This window comes from Acanthochromis polyacanthus, chromosome 4, assembly GCF_021347895.1.
Source record: "Acanthochromis polyacanthus isolate Apoly-LR-REF ecotype Palm Island chromosome 4, KAUST_Apoly_ChrSc, whole genome shotgun sequence".
Lineage (NCBI taxonomy): Eukaryota > Metazoa > Chordata > Actinopteri > Pomacentridae > Acanthochromis > Acanthochromis polyacanthus.
Window position 1 is genome coordinate 17,883,923 of NC_067116.1, and position 16,698 is coordinate 17,900,620.

A 16,698-nucleotide genomic window follows, 5' to 3' on the forward strand; every position below is an offset into this window, starting at 1 on the left:
AATTTGGGACCATAGACTGTAGATAAAGATGGATGGAGCCTGTTATTCTGAAAAGTGCAGCCACCACAGAAGTACCTTACACCTGCCTTCTTTCAAACGGCCAGCAGGAGGCGCCTCCTTTGATTCCCCAAGATGTCTGATTGTATAGAAGTCTGTGAGAAAACTGCCATAATTCTGCTTTGGTTTGTTACTGTAGTAAACATTTTCCATATTAGTTTATGGTCTCAATCGCTATTTTCAAGTCTCTTTCAATACAGGATGTTGTTAATTTTGTCAATCATGGTGTCATTTAGAGCAAATTTAGTGATAAAGCAGGGTATATTTTAGGGTGGGGCTACCTTGTAATTGATAGGTTGCTGGCACTGATGAATAAATAAGATTCTCTCAAGTAACTAAATCTGAAAACAAATCTTTTTAATCATCCAGAGAAGTACTCCCTGTGAAAACAGCTGTATAAAAGGAGAAGTAGTTTAGAAAGCCCTCTGCCCTCACACCTTTTCCACTTCATATCATGGGGAATAGTATCCAGCATTTACCCCTACTTGATGCTCTGCAGAGGTAAGACAGGAACCAGAGTTATGACGTGTCTGTTTTTCTTCACTTTTTACATAAATAACCTCATACATCACTGAGTGCCTTCTTGTCCAAGTGATATGTGAAAATGATGTTCATATTTTCATGAAAAGATAAAACTTGGTACACTTTTAGGTTCTGAACATTTTCAGAAATTCAATCATCGCAAAAACATTTTTTAAAATATTTCAGAGACATGACATGATTTTGTTTTTGTTGTTGTTGAACAAATTCTTCATTGTCTCCCTCTGTGACACAGAGCTGTGTTCTTTAAAGATGTGGCTTTGTTTGCATTTGCAATGCACCTGGCAGCCTTTCATGCAGTCACAATTTGAGAGTTCACGGATGGAGAGACCTACCTGTGAAAGTGTTGACCACAACGATTTCCAGTTACTTGGCTGTATCTAACCGCAGCCTGTTGAAGATGGCAGATTTAATGCCAACTCAGAGGCTGGTCTCCAACTATGTCCTCCCTGTGCTCTGCACTTTTGAGCAGCTGCATTTTAAGAGCTGTAAACTGAAGTGCGCCAAGTTTCACGCTTTATGAAAAAGTGTCATTTTCATATATCGCCTCAAATTTGGCACAAATCACCTGGACTGTTCCAGGAAAGAGTGGCTGAAATGTGTGCTATCATCATATTTAAATTATATCACCTCTCATCTCTCTTTATGACGACTTGCTTTTCATTCCATCCTCCGGTGTGGCCATTTGGAACAACTATAAACATCCTTGATTTCTTGCAAGCCACTGAGTACTTCAGGTTAGGGTCCTCTGAGACTCTTGAGAAGCTTTTTAAATGATGTTGGTCATCAGGATTAGCTTGGTTTGGTCATGAAAACTAGAAAACTTGAGCACTTTAGTGAAAGATGCAGGCATCCTGCACTAAGAAAGGGTGTACAAAAAAAGATACTAAGAAACTGCCGTCTCCAAAACTGTTAGCTAGTTCACTGTTTGTACGTGGCAGAAAGTGGAAACTACATGTCTTGACCTGCTACATGTGCTCTGACCACTTTTTTATTTTATTATTTCTGGTAAGGTAACTAATGCAAAGAAAATGGTGGTATTCTATGTGACACAGAGACCTCAGCTCGGTAAAGTGATGTTATAGTGTGTTTCACAGAGGAAGAAAGTGCTTTAGCCTACAAGACAAATCAAACTACAACAAGCTTCTGAACCTATGAACTTGTTGCGGTGCAGACTCTTTATCCATGAGGTCACCAAGCTGCCTTTATTTAACCAAGAGATTACATTTGTGGTGTGACGTGCAAAGCCAAGTATCTCAGCAATAATAACGGCTCTGTCCCTTTTATCTTGTTTTCCACCTCTGCTACACAACCTTCTGTCACCCCTGAGAGCAGTTATTGAGGGGATCCAATTTTTGTTGTTCTTTCAGTCTGCAAAAAATGTGCCCTTGAGCAAAGCCCTCGACCTCAATCTGCTCCGGCGGAGCTGCTCAGAAGCCATCAGTATGAGACGGAGGCTGCAGACAGCAGCTCCCAGCACTGAGTGTTTGTGTGTTAACATGCCCTGCCCCTCACACTGTTCCCCAGCTCAGCTGCTGCAAACACCAATGTGCTCCTTTTTCTTCATGCTCATTCATGTTTTAATAATGAAAGGTAACAAAGTGGCATCGAATTTCTCAGCCGACATATTTTACATCATAATTGCGATAATTTTATTAGCCCCGTTTGCTATGTAATAATTTATTTAAGGGCTGTGAATAAAGGAACATTAAAAAGCAACTATTTACAACAGTGCATTTGTTGTTTTCCCTGCTGAGTCACATTCTGTTTTCTGAAGAGTCCTCTGTGTGTAGTAATTGTGTCTTTGTACAGACTGCTCTAATTTCACCTACTTAATGTTTTCTTCTTTCTCAGGTGAGTTTGGAGAAGTGTACAAAGGTCGCCTGAAACCTGTGGGGAAAAAGGAGATCCCTGTGGCAATCAAGACCTTGAAGGTGGGCTACTCTGAGCGGCAGAGGAGGGACTTCCTGTCCGAGGCATCAATCATGGGCCAGTTTGACCAACCGAACATCATCAGACTGGAGGGCGTGGTCACCAAGAGCAGGCCGACAATGATCATCACAGAGTTCATGGAAAACGGAGCACTCGACTCATTTCTGAGGGTAAATGACTCGCATACTGCTGCTGCCTCAATGCAAGTGCATTAATGCATATGGGAAAAACAAGGTTTACCCAGTCCCCAAAAGATATCTTTAAATTAAAGCTGGGCATTTGCGATATTTTATGCCCAATATCATTCTTGCTTTGCTGAGAAGCTCTTTCTGGACCTTGGAAAAATCAATCAATCAAAATTGATTGATTGATTTTTTTATTTTTTTTTATAGAGCATTTTACAACAACATAAAAGAAGACAAAAGTGCTTTCCAACAGCATCATACAACAAAACAATACATTTTGGTTATCATAAAACCATAAAAACTATGGTTTGAGGTCCACATACTTCCTTATTCTTGAGTTTTCTGCTGTATCACCTGCTGCTCTTTTTTTTTTTTTTTTTTTTTTTTTACCATAACTGCTCATCTTTAGGACTTGTCATTTATGTTATCATTTGAGTTTTACAATTCATTCATTAACATGACAACTCTAAGACAAAATGTTTGAGACTAAACACGGTCATACGGCAAAAATGCTTAAAAAAATCCTCAGTCTTTGGGTTTTGATTTAAAAAGGTCTGAACAGGATCGGTTCCAATCTGTGGCACTGATTTGCCATTTACCCTCTCTCCTCGCCCTTTTTTCAAAAGTTCCTTAAAGAAATCAAGAAAATGCTGAAAAAATTAGCCTGTAAAAAATATATTGTTTCCTCAATCCGATTGGAAGTCAGTGCAGGATGTGAAAAGAAGCCAGAAAACAACAGGAGTGAATTATTGCGCCACTGTCTTCATATGTTCTAATATCCAGCCAGAACCAGAAAAGCTCCTCCTTCTGATCGGCTCTTTCTACTCCTTCACGTCCCTTTACCTTCACATGACACATTGCTGTTCAAAGAGGTTAAATCCTTGCAGAAATAAGTGCAGCATTACTTTAGTGTACATTTTAATTGCCTATTTCCATTCTTTCTGTGGAAATTTAGATGATCATCATAACTGCTGTTGTTGAGCTGCCTACTTGGAAGGACGTTTTGAGCAGCTTGCAGTAATGTGAGCTAACGTGACCAGTGTGAAAACTGCATGTAGAGAAGTTTGCTACTTTGGTCAGTTCGGTGGAAAGATAAAACCAAAGTAAACGCAGCCATTAACTGTCTTCAATGGTGAAAAACATTATTTTGTCACGAAATAAAAGACAGTCGTTTGACAGATTTTTGAGGGTATGTTGTATTTATGTTCTCTGTCACATTTGCAAGCCTGTTGCTCTGTAACTCCTTTGAACAAGTTCACATTTCTGTCAGCGAGATGCTTTGCCAACTTGTGTTGGCTCCCTCGGTCTGCGTAGGTAAAACACCTTTTACAGACGGACTGTGTGATGTCTCTGGTCTCTCCCTGACTTTCGACCAAAGCGAAATAAAGCCACATTTTGCTTTGTGCATCTACTTTGTAGGCAATTTGTGGACGGTTGGCAAGAGCCCCTGTTGTTGCAGCACACATCATTTTGTCACCATAAAAGCTGTAGTCTGCTTATGAGACAAGAAAAAAGCAATTGACAAGCCCACTATGCCTGCAAGGAGTGGAAACAGAGTACTACTACACACAGACACACATACCACCCTGCCATTGCACATTTATGTAAATTACAGTAAATAAAGCTTTTACTAAAAACTGTCATTCTTCAAGTATGGATCCTAAAAAAATAGGAAATGGTAATGATACTTTTCTAGTAACGATTCACCAGGAAACGCCAGTACTCACGGTATCATGCACATGTATCATATGGGTGGATTGTGGCAGTTAATTGAAGGATTAAAAAGGCCAGATCATAAAAAAATTATATCCTGACTAATAGAAGTTTATCACAGGTGGGTGAAAATGATTAATTAATTATTAATGAGAAAAATATAACTGTGAAAGAATATTAAGCTTAATTTTTCGTCAGGAACAAAAAGGCAGACTAAACTTTCATACACAAGTTTAAAGGTGCTTTTGTTTTAAACAGCAGTTAATGGACAAAAGTAAGAAAATTAAAGGTATACATTACTGTTCAAAAGTTTGGGGTCACCCAGACAATGTCATGTTTTCCATGAAAACTCTCCCTTATTTTTTTCATGTGTTAACATAATTGCACAAGGGTTTTCTAATCATCAGTTAGCCTTTCAACACCATTAGCTAACACAATGTAGCATTAGAACACAGGAGTGATGGTTGCTGGAAATGTTCCTCTGTACCCCTATGGAGATATTCCATTCAAAATCAGCCATTTCCAGCTAGAACAGTCATTTACCAGATTAACCATGTCTAGACTATGTTTCTGATTCGTTTAATGTTATCTTCACTGAAAAAAAAATGCTTTTCTTTCAAAATTACATACATTTCTCAGTGACCCAAACTTTTGAACAGCAGCATAATTAAAAATATAAATGGGAGGGGTAGATTTTCATTGTCAACAATGATACACAAGTATAATGTTACCATATCATCATGCAGGTCTCTTGTAGAAAATCATCAATTTAGGTAGATAACACATGGATCACTTGCATGTACTTGCGTATCCAGATGATACCATGCTGGTACTGACATTCACTATAAATATAATTGATTAATTTTCTGTGTGTCTGCAAGTTTCTATGTTATGTAAATTTTATCATCAAAGTCCATGAGGGTACACACAGGCCTCGCTGCAGACACAATCCAAAATTTGTGAGTGCAGAGTGTACAAGATGAAAGCTCGCCGACTGGACATATGCCAGAAAACAAATGAATCTCAAAACACATGCTTGTTTTGAAGAGAGGCTCTGCGAGGAGATTAGCCACCATCCACTCCTTTACAGTTCATCATTAAAAGAGTTGTAATTCAAGCTGACACTGCCGCACCTTAGAGGTGCTTTGATTTGTAGATGCTCTCTGTCGATGGTGCCCAAACACAGATGGAAGTCCTAAATTCTCCAGAAGTCCTGTGTTATGTCTGCCCACTGTGCCCGGCATACCTCTTGAGTAAACACAACCCAATCTGTAACTAGTAACTCCTGTAGAAAGTGCAAAGTCACAGCCTTTCAGAAACATCCACCGGAGTCCTGTGTGTGTTTTTTTTTTTTTTTGTTTGATCTGAGGTCCGAGTGTCTGTGTAGCAGACTGTATTGTAGAAGACAAAACCACATCTGCTCTCTACCTTCAAAGTCTATATCAGTCAGCGAACGGGGATGTGGAAACTGGCTTGGCCTTTAGCTTTAGTTCAAAATCACACACACTGAGGTTCAAGCACATAAATACCCAAAGTGTTGAAGCGAGCCGGACTGGGAGTTTTTGGAGAAAGAGACTCAAAGACCAAAACAACCTCCTGCTCTTCCTCTTCTCCTCTGTTTTCCTTCCTGTGCTCTTTCCTCCTCATCCTGCCAGTCTGTCTGTCAGTCAGTCTGCCCGTCTCTTTGATCCTGCCCTCCTTTTGAGGTGCCTCTAAAAACAGAAAGAGAAACTCTTTGATGTTTGGTTCTCACAGCGTGACCTCTTTTGACTCAGAAATCATCCGTTGACTCATGCACACACACACACACACACCTACACACACACACACACACACACACGTTCACAAACACAATGATCGATCTTGTTGGTGTTGCTGTCCTAGCGTGACCATCTTGCAGGCACAAAACCCAGAGGATCAATGTAGCATGTGCGTGTTTGTTTGTACCTAGAAGAAGGTTTTTGCCTGCAGAGGATTAAGCTAGTGGAGCATCAAAGGTGTGGTTTGATGCGCAAAGTGAATTAAAACACACACACACCTACTATATCAGCAGGGGATGTCAGTGATGTTTCAAGAGATGGAGACAGTTTAGCCCAAAGGTGAAAGGGTGAAACAGCTAAAAAGGCAAATATTCTGGGTTTCATCAAAAATGCCTCATAAAAACAACAAGCCTCCAGCACCTCAAAATATGAACTTTATGAACTCTGGAAGTGCTTCAAAACAGCAGTAGGCAGAAAGCAGCCCACACCACTATATCTGATCTGGACTTTGTTGTCTTTATACTCTCTCTCACCTGCTCTTGGTGAAAAGCCTTGTGATTGGCTTATATCTCCCATCACAGGCTACATTTCTAAAGCCTTAACATGAAATGAAGGTGCAGAAGGCCAACTTTCTCTCAACCCACTTGAATTGCAGTCTGCTGGAAGGTTAATTTAGTTTTTTTTTTTTGTCCAATTATATTAAAAAAAATCCTGTCTACCGCAGCTTTAAAGCCACTTGGAGACTCGCTGAACTTGCTTCAAACTATTCAAAGTGTGCAGCATATCATTTAGTATATGGTCACACATAAACATGCAGCTTAGCTCAGATTAAGATGGCAGAGATGTATCTGTATTCATCTGTCAATGCAAGGACATTGAACATGAGCACATGTATTTGTGAGAATGTCAGAGCGTTTTTAAGTATTCAGTTTGCTTGAATAGTTTGTCATCCAGTTACATCTAAAGGAGAGATATCTTTATTGCATATTCACATGTTCACATCATAGACTGCATATAAAACCAGATGAATCTTCCATGATGTTACCCATTGATCTCCAGATTATTGTATAGACTGACCTGTAGTGACACCCACCTGCCACCTAAAGGCAGCCACACCTGTAATTATGCGAAACCACAAGCCTTAATAAAATTTTAAACAAGTGAGTGACATACAAATGCATCCCTTGCACAGTTGTCATTAACAGGGAAATTAACCTTTGAGAACAAGACAGTTTATTGTAACATGTTTGATTCTGCTGTGAATATGGATTTTTGACAAAGGGATCTACCATTTCATTTAGCAGACGCTTTTATCCAAAGCAACTGAGAGTAGATACAACACAAGAAAGGATCTAGTCAGGAGAAAACAACCTGGATAGTTGCCATAAAGCAAGTTTAAGTGTGGTAATAGGACCTTGGTGCCTACTGGCAGTGCAGGAGGTAATAGGAATTTTTTTTTTTTTTTTTTTGCAGTCCATCAAGTGCAAAGGTGTTCAATGAAAAGCTGCGTCTTTAGTCATTTCTGAAAGACCAAGAGGAACTCTACCGGGTCTGTAGGGATCGACTCACAGCTGGAGCCAGCCTCAAGTGGCCATTTTTGGAACTGAAGTTTTTGGCACTTCGTAAACAATTGAATGGGGCAAAACGCCTGCTTCCATAGCCGCCTCCTGGAACTTTCAGACAGTTTAATCTGCTTTTGTTGCGTTACTCTCAGCTGGACACACAAAAACAAATCAAAGAGTTTTTTTTAACCTTGATTTATTCATGGATAGTTTTGCGCTGAAGACAGTGACACATCTGGAAACAGCCCAGTGCAGACAAAGTCCTACTTGGTGGCCACTGAGCACCTAAACTGGAGCAGTTGGGGTTAAGGGACTTGCTCAAACATTACAGTGGTATTAATGAGTGACAGTCATGGGATGCTTTTTCACTTTCCCTGTCTGATTCTATCCTTACAGTCACAAGTGTGCGTGAATTTTGTCTGCATATGGAAAACTACCAAAATTGTCAGATGCTGCTCTCTACTTCTGACAGCAAAAAGGTTTGGTGGAAGGTGTTTCAGACGTTATTAGAAAAATCAACAAGCATATTGACTTCTAAACGTATCATAAGACTCATAGAAAATGGATAAAGGAGTGGAAAAAGAGAACTGAATCCTTGTAATTGCAAAGCTGAAGTTAAAACATGACCACAACAGCAGCAATGATCAGAGTTTCTTTGGCTGAATCCCAAACTGCCCCCTACACACTCCCCCTACACTCCAAAAGGAGTCACACTCGCAGCAATGGAGGGCACCTATTATTGAAGGGGGAGGGTATAAATACGATCGTCAGGAATGGGATGCCCTGTCGCCTCACCGGAAAACGGAAGACGTCATCGCCATGGTAACACAAAGACGCCTACTGTGCATGGCTGTAGCGCTGTGGCACAGGTTGCAACTAACAAGGATCGCTGCTGCTTCCAGAAGACGAAAGCGTCCGACTTTTTTTCACTCACATGTTTTCCAATCCTATTATCTGGCATTTCATATCCAACAAATGAATGAATAAATGAATTCTGTCAGTTGTGTTCAAATTTTAAGGTGTCGGGGGGTGCACAATTAAATCAAACGTCAGCAGAGAAGAAGAATTGTTTCTTTTGATTTATCTTTTTACACCACTCTTTTTGTGATGTTCTGTCAGTGTGAAAAAGGCGTGGGAGAAATAATGGACGCATGTGGAATTTGCATCAATATGTTGTTTCCTCCTCCATTTTGACGTTGCACTTCCTGAAAAAGTTGTCCAGAGTGAGCATCGATGCAGACTCGCTATTTAAGGGCTGAACAGTCCACTCTCCCTCCGCACTACGCGGTTTGGGACGGCCCTTAATATGGAGGACCCTCCGCGGGAACGCGCAAACGGAGGGGTAGTGTGTAGGGATAGTGTGTAGGGGGCGGTTTGGGATTCAGCCTTCGTTTCCATCATGTTTGTCATCTACCGCAGACACTATACCATCATAAACCATAAATAGTGCATCCCCCATTAAAAAGAATTGTGTTTTATCATTCCATGCAAGGTACTGACACGTCTTCTCACCTGCAAGACTTGATAATGGAAAGTAAAAATAATCCTGTCACGGTTCTTGGTTTTGCAGCAAAATGATGGACAGTTCCCAGTGATCCAGCTGGTTGGTATGCTGAGGGGCATTGCATCTGGAATGAGGTAGACACACACACACACACACACACACACACACACACACACACACACACACACACACACACACACACACACACACACACACACACACACACACACACACACACACACAGACTACAGAAATCTGTTTTATTATAAAGATGAAGGAGAAACTTTTTCAGATCTTTCAGTGACTGTTATGAGAAGTTAGATTTCTTTGTGACAATATCAGTTCTTTCACTTTGAGATTTCATGTGGTGATATCCAATGCGGTCTGGTTACGTGCATCAGCAGCTTGAGATAGGCTGCTTCTGTATCCTGCAAACTCTCTTTCTCACACTCGTGCAAACACACAAGAACAAACACAACCTCCACTACATGCTGTACATTAATCCGAGGCATTTATTCAAGTTAACAGCACCACAACTTGTAGGCCTGGCAGATTGAAACACTGCTCAAACACACACACACATTCACACACACTGATCCTATCTGTTTTATTGGTGTCTGTGATAACACAAAAAAACATGCGCATATACACAAACATTAAATCCCATTCCCATTTTATCGAAGGTAGCTTGCAGTGATCACACACACACACACACACACACACACACACACACACACACTCACACTCACACTCACACTCACACTCACACTCACACACTCACTCACACACTCTCTAAATCCCATTACCTTTTTATAGTAGCCAAGGTAGCTGGCAACAGATAACACATATTCACACAATAAATCCTGTTGATGTTACAGGTACCTGGCGGAGATGAGTTATGTTCACCGGGACCTGGCAGCTCGAAACATCTTGGTTAACAGTAACTTGGTGTGTAAGGTGTCTGACTTTGGCTTATCCCGGTATCTGGAGGAGGACACCTCTGATCCCACCTACACCAGCTCACTGGTAAGGACTCACAATTGTAAGCTCCAGGAGACAAACTAGTCTTTCATTCATACTCCAGCCTCAAGAGAGCAATATACTTTTTTGCAGTGATACTTATAATAAAAGAAGGCTTCACCGTTCCTCTGACATTTGTAAAAAAGAACATTTTAACTCTATGACCATGCTGGTCTTTACCACACATTTATTCTCGGATGGATTAAAAATTGATAACTGTACAGATCTTCCACTTTGTCACAAGTTTGTAAGCTCAACCACAGATTAGGAGTAGTTGTTACAAATCCTCATTTATTCCCAGGGCTTTCGGGTTCTTAAAGTTTCTCTTTCCATTCAATTATCTACTCAGAATTGGATTTCAAAATGAGTTGTTGTCACTCTTTGTAACACATCCATCTGTCTGGCTATTTCAATTCAGTTCAGTTCAGTTCAATTTTATTCATCTAGCGCCAATTACAGTTCAGATTGTCTTAAGACACTTTACAGAACACATATGCCTGAAGCCCCAGAGCAAGCCCTGAGGTGACAGTGGCAAGGAAAAAGTCTCTTTTAACAGGAAGAAATCTTTAGCAGAAACCAGCTCATATGGATAGACCCATCTGCCTGCTGGGCGGCAAGTTGAAAGGGACAGAAGATGTGGAGAGAACAAGGAAACACATAGCACACATTGGAATACACGCATGATAAGACTAACTAAGATGATACATACAAGGTAATGCATAATGAATATAGAGTGAATTACACAACATCGAGGGAGATTCATAAATTTACTGTTACGGTGTAAGGCTCTGGCATTAAATATACTGCATATATAGCTGGTAGTAATATGCAGACAGTGTGTAGATGACCATATCAAGTATACTAAGGGCGATGTAGAGTAGATTGATGGAAATGGGCAGCTGAAAGCAGTGGGCTTTAGGAGAGACAGCAGCATCCCACAGTGGACATGATGTTATGCTGTGAACTGTCCATCTGAGACCTTTAAGTCCCTCCAGTTGTTGAATTAACCTCCTGGAAGCTCATCCCTGTGCATTGACGTTACATATTAAGCAGTTTTATGCATGAAAAGAATTTTTACCTCCCTTAAATGGCTTCAATGTCATCCTCACTGTTGTTTCCTCTGAATTGCCTCCTTTCCACGCAGCTTTGTTTGGTGCCTGTTATTATGAAAACATACCGATTGTGCCCTGTGGAGTTTAGTGCAGGGAAAAGCATTTCTTTATGGTTGGATACAAACTTCACCACAGCCATAGAAGAAAGGCTAATTTCATGAGATTTATTACACAATTTGACTGTCAACTTAGTCGATGTACTCGAGGCAAATTTTGGACCAGAAAAAAACAGAAGGAGCTTCCCAAACACATCGGAGTTCATGGAGGTTTCCAGGTGACTTACAAATATTCATAGAGCTTTGGAACCACAACAGAATCTACAGAACACGGACCACAAATTATTTCAGATTTCTTCCATCGGAAATCATACAACTGAGCAGCTTTGGCAGAGTACTGTGCTCTCGGAGTGCTTTTCTTGTTTTTCTTTAATACATGAACCAAACCAACATGTGGTAATACATACCCTCAACCTGGATTTCTGTCAGCAGAGGGAAGAAACTTTTGTTTAATTACCACTTTGTCTTCATTAAAGGCATTAGAGGAGATTTAATTTCCTACGACTTTGAACGTAGCATGCGCACATACAACCTCTCCCTCACCCCCCTCTAACCTCCCCCCTCTTAACATTTACAGAGAAACGCCCCCCTCCAGAAACTTGAGTAGGACTCATGAAGTTGCCTACAGCCGCAGTATAATACAATAATACATTTTATCTGTCCAGAAGGAATTTAGCAACCAAGGCATCTGTCTTTAGGTCCATTTGTTGCTTGAGCTGACGCCATCGCCCAAATGACTCGCCAATAATCACTTTTGTTTTTGCATTCTCGCGGTCCAGTTGTCTTTTATTTTCTCTGACCTCAAAAAATGACTTTCTTTTACGGCTGGGTCCCCCTGGATCTTTATCTGCCATTATGTAAAAAAAGATGAGCAAAACAAGTCGCCAGCTAACTACGAAGCTATACCAAAGCAACACATACAGAAAACACGCAAGTCCAAGGCGTACGTAATCTACGTACCAAGGCCTGAGCCGGAAGATTTTTGATTGACAGGAAAGGGAGCAAACCAAAGGCCTCGGTCCGAGCGCGTTGATTGGCTGATGTTTTTCAGGTCCTGCCATGTGAACAGTTGTTTTTTATTTATTTTTTTTATTCTTTTAGAGACCATACATACAAGTCCACTAAAGGTCAGTATATTCATTTTATGTGAATCAGACAAATTAAACAACAAAAACATCCTCCATAATGCCTTTAAAAGAGACAAAAGCAGACAGGTGTTGATTCATGTGTGTTGAGCAGTTTTTGAACTCAGGAGAGCTGAAGAAAAGAAAAATAGTACTGTAGCCTCATGTGCTCATAATGTATAAAATCCACACAGTTGTCATCACTGTGTCTGATAAATACAATGCTGTGATGACCATTAAATTAGTATTGAGTCCTCACCTTTCTGTTGTATGCATGCTGTGCTATGATATATGATCTGACTATGGCCTCTGTTTTATATTGTGATGAATATGCAAATGGAACTAACAAGTATAAATCAAGAAATCCTTTTTTTCCTCCCCTCCCTTATTTCCATTCTTTTCTTCTGCACTTTTTTCTTTCCTTCACTCAGGGAGGTAAAATCCCAGTGCGGTGGACGGCACCGGAGGCGATCGCCTACAGGAAATTCACGTCAGCTTCAGATGTCTGGAGTTATGGGATCGTCACCTGGGAGGTGATGTCATACGGAGAGAGACCTTACTGGGACATGAGCAACCAAGATGTAAGTCACCACCTGCTTGTGTGTGTCTTGTTTTGTTCTTTCTGATGTCTGTGACTGTGAAAGATTGTCTTTCTGGTGCGTGTGCCTGCATATGTGTGTGTGTGTCTGTGTGTTATGGGGGTTGTACTTGTTTGTTTCCTTTGCCGTCTCTCTCAGCAGGGTGTCTGCATGTCTAGGAAAACACATGGCAAATGAGGACATCAATTTAAGTGTCACATAAGTGTTTGTTCCCTGAACGTCAGACCAGAAGGCATGGGGGATTGTGTTTTCTAGCTGATATTTTTCTTCAGGGATTGTTTGTGGTACTGACAACTTTATTCCAATTACCTCCACAGTGTGATCAATTTGCTGCAGCGTTTCTATACCTGATTTTTTTCCCCCTCTTTGAGCCTGTATCACATTGATGTTAATAATCGCTTTGAGGTTGCGTTCATCCCGCTGTTTCTTAGGCAACACAATGATCACCAATTTTTAAAACGAGTAATGCACAATTCTCAGCTGTTTGTGTATTTCTGTAAATAAAAACCCTCATCTTGTATTTAGGCTGAGGATTCAATGTTACTGTTAAAACCTAAAGGGGATCAGGTAGAGTACACGAAAAAGGAGGTTCCACAAGATTGGATTGCCGACATTTTTATTTTTAGGTTTCTATTCCGAGAAGAAACGTGATACACAGATTATAGTTACTTTTGGCACTAAAACCTACTTCAAAGCACCGAGGCTCTAAATCCTGATTCTTGCTTTCTGAAACTATATATCTCACAGCTTTGACACAGAGGAGCCTGGGAATTTCACAAGCCTCCATTTTAGCTGGAGCGCAAACTTTAAAATGAAATTTGTTGGTATAGAAAACCTGCCAAAGCACCACTGGCCAGCTTCAGTTGTGTTTATTACCAGGAAAATATCATAATCAGCACTCTCTAAACTCTTGTTGAATAAGTGCTTAGCGTTTCCTTGTCTCATTTCTCCCGGTAGATGCCATTTTTCAAACCACAACTCCACTCTAGCAATGTTTAGCCTGCTGTAGACCTTGTTGTTTTCTCTCTAAGGTCAGCTGTCTCCGTGTCGAGGACTTAATCAGTGGCCCAGAGGCAAAAGTAACAAGAGGAACAAAACTAAATCACTCCCTCATTTTTGTCTACAGGTCACTATTCCCTGTCTGCCATGTACATCACCTTAACCATCTCCTTCCCCTTATTTTACACTTTCCACACTGTCTCTTACCTCCCTTAGAGCCTCACCCATCTTCCCCCCCACAGTTGCTCCAGAGCAACAGAAGCAGCCTATGCAGCAGTAAAGACAGAGTCTGTATGATGACAGAGACAGATTTATAACAGCGCAGAGTGTGTATAATGATGGGGAAAGTGTGTTACCACTACATCTAACGAGGGTCTGCGAGGGCATTAACTATGCATGAGGCTCACACCCTAAACTCACACGTACCACTGACACACACACACCCAGCTACACATGCGAGCAGACATGTGTAAAGGCACACACACATGATTTCAAAGAACACGGAGTGGTGAAATTGTCAGCGGAGCCACTGCAGGTGCTGTGTTCGACATGAATTAATCATGAAAGAGACCTGTGATGTTTCACTACACTCGCTGCTATTTTGATTGACAGCGGTGCTTAGAGTGAATTTATGCGGCACAAAGCCTGAGAAGTGTGTCGGGGTCAATTAGAGTTCACTCAGCGAGCAGACAAATCCCCGGCGCTGCATTTACAGTAGTAGAAGCACCGCATTACCTCAGCTTACCGCAAGGTAGGCTCACAAGAACACTGACACGGACTTGTGACTTTAAATTTACAGGAAGCCATGGAAAAAAAAAATGACATTGGAGCGAAATTTCACGGAATTTTATGTTTTCTTAAAGGAACAAAAGAGTAAGACCAGCATCAAATTTCAAAACACTGCTCAAGTAGGTCAGGTTAGGACACACAAGTCACAGGCAGAGCAGGTGGAGTTAAATTGTGCTTTGCTAGGTCACTGATCAAAGCAAGGAGAGGCAGAGAAGTCCAAGGGGGCAAAAGCTGGCCGGCAAAAGTCCAAAAACAGACAGAAGTAATAAACTGATGAAGTGGGGATAACAAGAGAAAAGACTGAATCACTTTGGCTGGAATGAAAGCTAGAAAAGCTGGCAGTAGTGAGGCTGTAGTGCAGATAAATAAGGGATGAAATGAGGAGCAGGTGTTTGGATTATTGTGGACGTCAAGTGATGGAGAATGGTGGAAAGACACTGGAGACAACTGAGGGAATGACTGATGAATGAGTCTGAGATGACAGCTGAGGTAGTGGCTGGTGGACAAAAACAAAAAAAGAGGCAGAACACAGAAACATGCAAAAGTGGCATGTGGCATTTATTCTAATTACCTCCACATGTCCAGCGGATTTTCACTCTGATAATGGAAAAAAATGTTCATTTTATTTGAGAACTATTCAGTCAGAAATGTAAGTAGTGGGTTAGTGAACACATTAAACAAGTAGCAACACAGGAAAATTGGGATTTATCCTGTGAGATTCATCCATTTGTGTCAAAATATCAAAGAAAAAGAGATTCTGGACTTTGGACAAAGTGTTGAATACTGAAAATAAAGTAATATTTTCTTTAAATTGTAAATGTAATTTTACACATCAACCAACATGTTGTAATACATTATTCTCTGGCCAAAGTTCAAAAGTAACCACTTCCACCAAGTGTCACTTCTTAAGCTTATGTGTTATCACTTTGTAACACTAAAATTACAGCCGTTTCTTGGCCAGGTGTAGTGACTTCTTGGTTTCGCCACAAGCCATATTTCCCAAAATGTATTTTATGTGCATTTTGCACTTTAAAAAAACTTAGTCGAAATGTCAAGATAAAAAAAAAAAAAACTCCGCCGTTTTGCAAAAAAAGTGTCATGTTTGCTTGAGGGGGTCTTTGACTTTAAAATGAAAAAAAAAAACTTGCGATAGGTTGTGTTGCTTCAAAAGTTAACTCGCATAACTGATCAGCAGTTTTTCTTTCTTTTGTTGTGTGAGTCTCTGGGCAGCAAAAAACATCTCTAATATCAGCTGACATGAAAGGATAATTACAACATGATTAAAACAAAAATGCCCTTCACTGCAGGAAATAACTAGAACCTCCAGGCAACCCTAATGAAGTACTCGCCTCCCTGCATGCAGGTGTTTCACCAAAAACAGCATCATTATCTTGAGCGAACGTAATTGGTGGACCATGTTGTCGGTGCCAGTGAAGGTGATTGTGTTCGTTTAAAGAAATACAAGCACATCAGGTCATTTTTTTTCCCGTAACAGCAGAATGATACTGAGGTGCAGTCAGATTATTCTACACAGCATTGTGCCTGTGCTCCAGAATGGTCTGGCTATATGACACTAAATCTCAGTTAACATCTCATCTAACTGCTGGCGAGAAAGCAGATGTTCTTGCTTTACAAAATCTGAAGCTATTCCTTCAGGTACAAACAGATGATTCAAAGAGTATTTTGATCCATAACATTCCCATGAGTCATTCTGTTTGTTTTCTTACATTGAAAGAAAAATGATGT

The 16,698-nt window shown here is 40.6% G+C and overlaps 1 protein-coding gene across 1 annotated transcript in view; it reads left to right on the top strand.

Moving 5' to 3' along the window:
• LOC110966046 (ephrin type-B receptor 1-like) overlaps nt 1-16,698 on the top strand; it is a 119,094-nt gene that overhangs the window by 88,616 nt on the left and 13,780 nt on the right. The window contains exons 14-17 of the mRNA XM_051946972.1: nt 2,452-2,699; nt 9,320-9,387; nt 10,132-10,279; nt 12,997-13,146. Of these exons, the coding sequence (XP_051802932.1) occupies nt 2,452-2,699; nt 9,320-9,387; nt 10,132-10,279; nt 12,997-13,146 (614 nt within the window). The remainder of the gene's footprint in view (nt 1-2,451; nt 2,700-9,319; nt 9,388-10,131; nt 10,280-12,996; nt 13,147-16,698) is intronic.